At 48.8% G+C, this 5,480-nt stretch overlaps 1 protein-coding gene across 4 annotated transcripts in view; it reads left to right on the top strand.

Annotated features, from left to right (window-relative positions):
• Positions 1 to 249: 249 nt before the first annotated feature.
• The window catches only part of HGTX (HGTX homeodomain transcription factor), a 110,416-nt gene continuing 105,185 nt past the window's right edge, over positions 250 to 5,480 (top strand). For 2 of the 4 annotated variants that reach the window (XM_071687925.1, XM_071687924.1), the window contains exon 1: positions 250 to 1,395. In XM_071687925.1, coding sequence (XP_071544026.1) covers positions 789 to 1,395 — 607 coding nt within the window. In that variant the 5' untranslated portion in view covers positions 250 to 788. The remainder of the gene's footprint in view (positions 1,396 to 5,480) is intronic. The other 2 variants (XM_071687928.1, XM_071687926.1) reach the window with 1 other exon arrangement.

Genomic DNA, 5,480 nt, shown 5'->3' with positions numbered 1-5,480 from the left:
AATCTCTCTACCAAGTAGGCACAACGGCATTAAGTGATGTAGCCTGTATTATCTCCCTACCGGCCAATCGCAGGCGGAGGCGTGTCCTCCTCGGCCGCCACTGGCCCCCTCCGCCATTGATCCGAGCGGGGCCCCGCCCCCGGGCCAATGGGGAGGCCCCGCGAGCGCGAGAATGGGGCGGAGTCATCTTTAAGGGGATGTGAGTAAAGTGAAGTATTTGTGAGCATTATTTGATGACCGATACTGGTAGTCAAGTGAGCAGTTAGCGACATTATCGGGCCGCGAGTAGTACATTAGTGATCGCCTGCGACAGTCGGTATCCACAGCTCGTAGCGAAAGGAAACACACAGAGGCGGGAGAGCTGACGAAGGTTCTGCCGCCCGCTGACACACACACACACACATAGAGGGACACCCTCTCCGCGCGCCATCAACTCGCACTGTCTAAAGTCCTGGAGAATCAGTCGTGATTTGATCAGCAAACTTTGGGTAAACTTAGGTCAGGAGTGAGGCGTTTCAGGACTCTGGTTGAGGGAGAGAGAGAGAGAGAGACGCACACACACACACGCGTTCTGTCTGTCTGTTAGTGGGTGGGAGTGAGACGGGCCTGATTGCGCGGCCTACCTCCTCCTCCTCCTCCTCCTCCTCTTCCTCTTCCTCCGGCGGTCCCCAGCGCTCGGCGGCACTACCCTCCGGCCGCCACGAATTTCCCCAAGTGTGTGTGTGTGTGTGCGAACTGTCCGGGGTGAGTGAGGGGTCGTGCGTCGGGCGGTGCTGACGGAGCCGGACATGCTGGAGTTGAACCAGCCACCGTCGTCGACCAGCGCGGGAGGCATGCTCTCCTTCCTCTCCAACATGGACAATCGCGGCGGCCTCGTCCTCAACCCGCCGCTCGCCGCGCTCCACACCATGACCGACATGAAGTCCCTCTACTCCCCCCAGCAGCCCGTCAAGTCCCTCTCGCCGCAGTCGCCGCCGCAGCTCTCCCCGCAGGGCCTCTCGCCGCAGGAGCTGACGGCGTCGTACGCGTCGGCCGTGAGCACGGCGGCCGCCTCGTCCACCACGACGCTCGCCACGCCGCACAACATCGAGAACATCCTGAACCGACCGAACCCGCTGGTGACGACGTCGACGGGGCTGTGCGGGGTGGGCCAGATGGGCAGCATGTCCGGCCTGAGCCGACTGGGAGGCTCCATGAGCCTGTACAGCGGCTTGGCCGGCAAGATGGCAGACTTGGCCCGTCCACCCACCGTGTACTGGCCAGGGGTACAAGGCATGCTACAGAACCCGCTCTTCTGGCGCGAGAGGATACAGGCCAGCCACGGTGAGTACCACCCACACCCTACGGGACTCCTCCGAATCCTTCACGCCCTCGCGACAGCCACGCCCGCATGCCGTAAGTACCGACCACCGCTAACCCAAACACACACACACACACACACACACCTTGTCTTTACATTCTCCGCTACCGTAAACTCCTGCCGAGCGATGCCCCCGCCCGTCCGCCCGCCCGCTCGCCCGCCCGCGCCCGCCCGGGGCCGATAAATGGTAAGTTTCTAACCTTATAACACACCAGTCGCCAGCCCACCACACACACACACACACACACACATATATATATATATATATATATATATATATATATATATAATGTGTATGTGGGCGGGTCATTCTTTCGTCTGTTTCCTTGCGCTACCTCGCTAACGCGGGAGACAGCGACAAAGTATAATAAAAAATTATATATATATATATATATATATATATATATATATATATATATATATATATATATATATATATATATATATATGCAGACTCCGGCAGGAATTAAGGTAGGTAGCTCAATATCAAACCACAGCTTCCCCAGTCACGCCAACAGCGGCGTTATTATGAATAATATAAATCATATAAATCGCCGGGAGACGCTGAGGTACATCGGCAGCAGATGTCGATGATTTCTGCCTCACACACACACCCCCACGTCTGCCTGTCTGTACCACCGCTGTGTGAGGTGTTAATATATCAATCCTCACATGTCCTGTACTATGTTTCCGGTGACACTCGATCATGATGGAGAAATTATAAACTGATCGATGTATCTGGTTAACAAAATGTTTAGGAAGGATTGTTTGTGGTAATTCTTAGCTTTTAAATTCTCCACATACTTAAAATTATAAATATATATATATATATATATATATATATATATATATATATATATATATATATATATATATATACATATATATACATATATATGTATACATATATGTATACATATATATATATATATATATATATATATATATATATATATATATATATATATATATATATATATATATATATATATATATGTATTGTGCATGCCTAATTCATAATCATATATATATATATATATATATATATATATATATATATATATATATATATATATATATGTATATTTTTCATTCATTCAAACTATTCGCCATTTCCCACGTTAGCGAGGTAGCGTTAAGAACAGAGGACTGGGCCTTGGAGGGAATATCCTCACCTGGCCCCCTTCTCTGTTCCTTCTTTTGGAAAATTAAAAAAAACACCCATGACCCTTTTGTGAAGTTCCTGCGGCCTTTAGACTGCACTCCAATCAGGAGCACGGACACTGCCAGAGCGGGAAAACCCCCTGTACTTGGAGAGTGTACTCCTTTCCGTCCATTGGCGATGACACAGCCCCCCCCCGGGGGGGTGTCTGTACATGTGTAACATGCAGAGAGAGAGAGAGAGCGAAGGTGCGCAAAGGAGGCCATGATTTGCGTGTGTGTGTGTGTGTGTGTGTGTGTGTGTGTGTGTGTGTGTGTGTGTGTGTTCCTGACGCTACCTCGCTACGGCGGAGGTGGGGGGGAAACGGAGATCTTCGTCACAGTTCTAGGGTCACCCTCCTCCCCCCCGACGTGGTTGGTGGGGAAGGGTAAAAAAGGCCACGGGGAGAGACCGTAACTCCACAGCTCCTGACGGGGGCGCAAACGGAGCGCAATCGTGGAAACTATGACTCATCCAGGGCCATGGGTGTGTGTGTGTGTGTGTGTGTGTGTGTGTGTGTGTGTGTGTGTGTCCCCCCCCCTTCCTGCTCCTCCTCCGTCACAGACGACACACGGCGGCGTCACAAGGAACCCCGGGGGTTCGAACCTCCCCATGATAACGCAACCCCGGGGGTTCGAACCTCCCCATGATAACGCAACCCCGGGGGTTCGAACCTCCCCATGATAACGCGACACCCACAACATATCACTGATGATATGCGTTATCTCAAAACGGAACATAACTACTGAACCACTGAGGGAGGGAGGGGGCGGGGGGGGGGGACAATAACATTTATAGAAGAACATTATCCACTGTGAGGGAGGGGGAAATAACATTTATAGAAGAACATTGTCCACAAAAATCCTACCTAAACACATCCGCTTGAGATGCCAGTAGAACATTCTCAGTGAGGCTCATAAGTACAACGACAACACAACAAGACTCACAAATATGTACCCCAGAATGTAACAGACTCACATGCAGGCGCTGTGTCATATCGGACTCACACACGGACCACCAGAGCATACGAGACTCACAAGGATCAGTAGAACAGACTCACAAGGAGCAGTATAACAGACTCACAAAGATCAGTAGAACAGACTCACAAGGAGCATAATAACAGACTCACAAGGATCAGTATAACAGACTCACAAGGATCAGTATAACAGACTCACAAGCATCAGTATAACAGACTCACAAGGATCAGTAGAACAGACTCACAAGGATCAGTAGAACAGACTCACAAGCATCAGTAGAACAGACTCACAAGGAGCATAATAACAGACTCACAAAGATCAGTATAACAGACTCACAAGCATCAGTATAACAGACTCACGAGCAACAGTATAACAGACTCACGAGCATCAGTATAACAGACTCACAAGCATCAATATAACCGACTCACAAGGACCACCACCAGATAATATGAGACGCAGGAGAACCACTGCAATAGGTCCGACTCATAAAGAACGCTGGAATATAATAACAGACTCACGAGAACAAACAGAACACAACAGACTCACAATGATCGCGGAACATAAATGACTCACAAGAACCAGGAGAACACAACAGGTTCACATGGACCACTAGAACATAACAGACTCACATGGAACACCAGAACATAACATACTCACATGGAACACTAGAACAAAATACTCACAATGATCACTAGAACATGTCAGTCTCACAAGGACCGGGAGAACATGATAGACTCAGAGAACCACTAGAACATGAGACTCACACGGAACACTAAAACAAACTCACAAGAACCACCAGAACTTAAACTCACGAGAGCATATCTGGTTCACAAGGACAATTACAGACTCGTACGGACCACTAGAACATGACAGACTCACAAGAACATGATATACTTACTCACAGGGACCACTAGAACATGATAGACTCACAAGAACATGATATACTTACTCACAGGGACCACTAGAACATAAGACTCAAAAGAACCACTAGAACATAAGATTCACACGGACCACTAGAACATAACACTCAAACGGACCATTAGAACATACGACACAAGGACCACCAGAGCATAAAAGACTCACACGGACCATTAGAACTTACGACACAAGGACCACTAGAACATAAGAGACTCAAACTTACCATTACAACATACGACACAAGGACCACCAGAACATAACAGACTCACACGGACCATTAGAACATACGACACAAGAACCACCAGAACATAACAGACTCAAACTTACCATTACAACATATGACACAAGGACCACCAGAACATAACAGACTCACACGGACCATCGGAACATAACAGACCCACACGGACCAACAGAACATAACAGACTCACAAGAACATGATATACTCACAGGGACCATTAGAACATAACACTGAAACGGACCATTAGAACATACGACACAAGGACCACCAGAACATAACAGACCCAGACGGACCACCAGAACATAACAGACTCACACGGACGACCAGAACATAACGGACCATCAGAACATAACAGACCCACACGGACCAGCAGAACATGACGGAGCACCAGAACATAACAGACCCACACGGACCACCAGAACATAACGGACCACAGACCCACACGGGAGTCGGGAGGCGCCAGTGTGAACCATCAGTGTTCATGAGAGATGTAGATCAATACAACACCCAGCCCTTGTGGGCAACGACAGATGGGCAATATGTGCCGCCAGCCCACATTACCCAGCCTTAGTGGGCAATGACAGAGGGGCGATGTGTCCCCCTCTTACATACATTACTTAGCCCGTGTGGGCAATGACAAAGAGGCGATATGTCCCTCTCGCATACATTACTCAGCCCTTGTGGGCAATGAAAGACGGGCAATATGTCTCTCTAGCTCACACTACCGAGCCCTTGTGGGCAATGACGGGCGATATGTCCCTCTCGCATACATAACGTAGCTCTTG

The sequence above is a fragment of the Panulirus ornatus genome, chromosome 44, assembly GCF_036320965.1.
Source record: "Panulirus ornatus isolate Po-2019 chromosome 44, ASM3632096v1, whole genome shotgun sequence".
NCBI lineage: Eukaryota > Metazoa > Arthropoda > Malacostraca > Decapoda > Palinuridae > Panulirus > Panulirus ornatus.
This window is presented reverse-complemented; position numbering and strand designations above follow the sequence as displayed.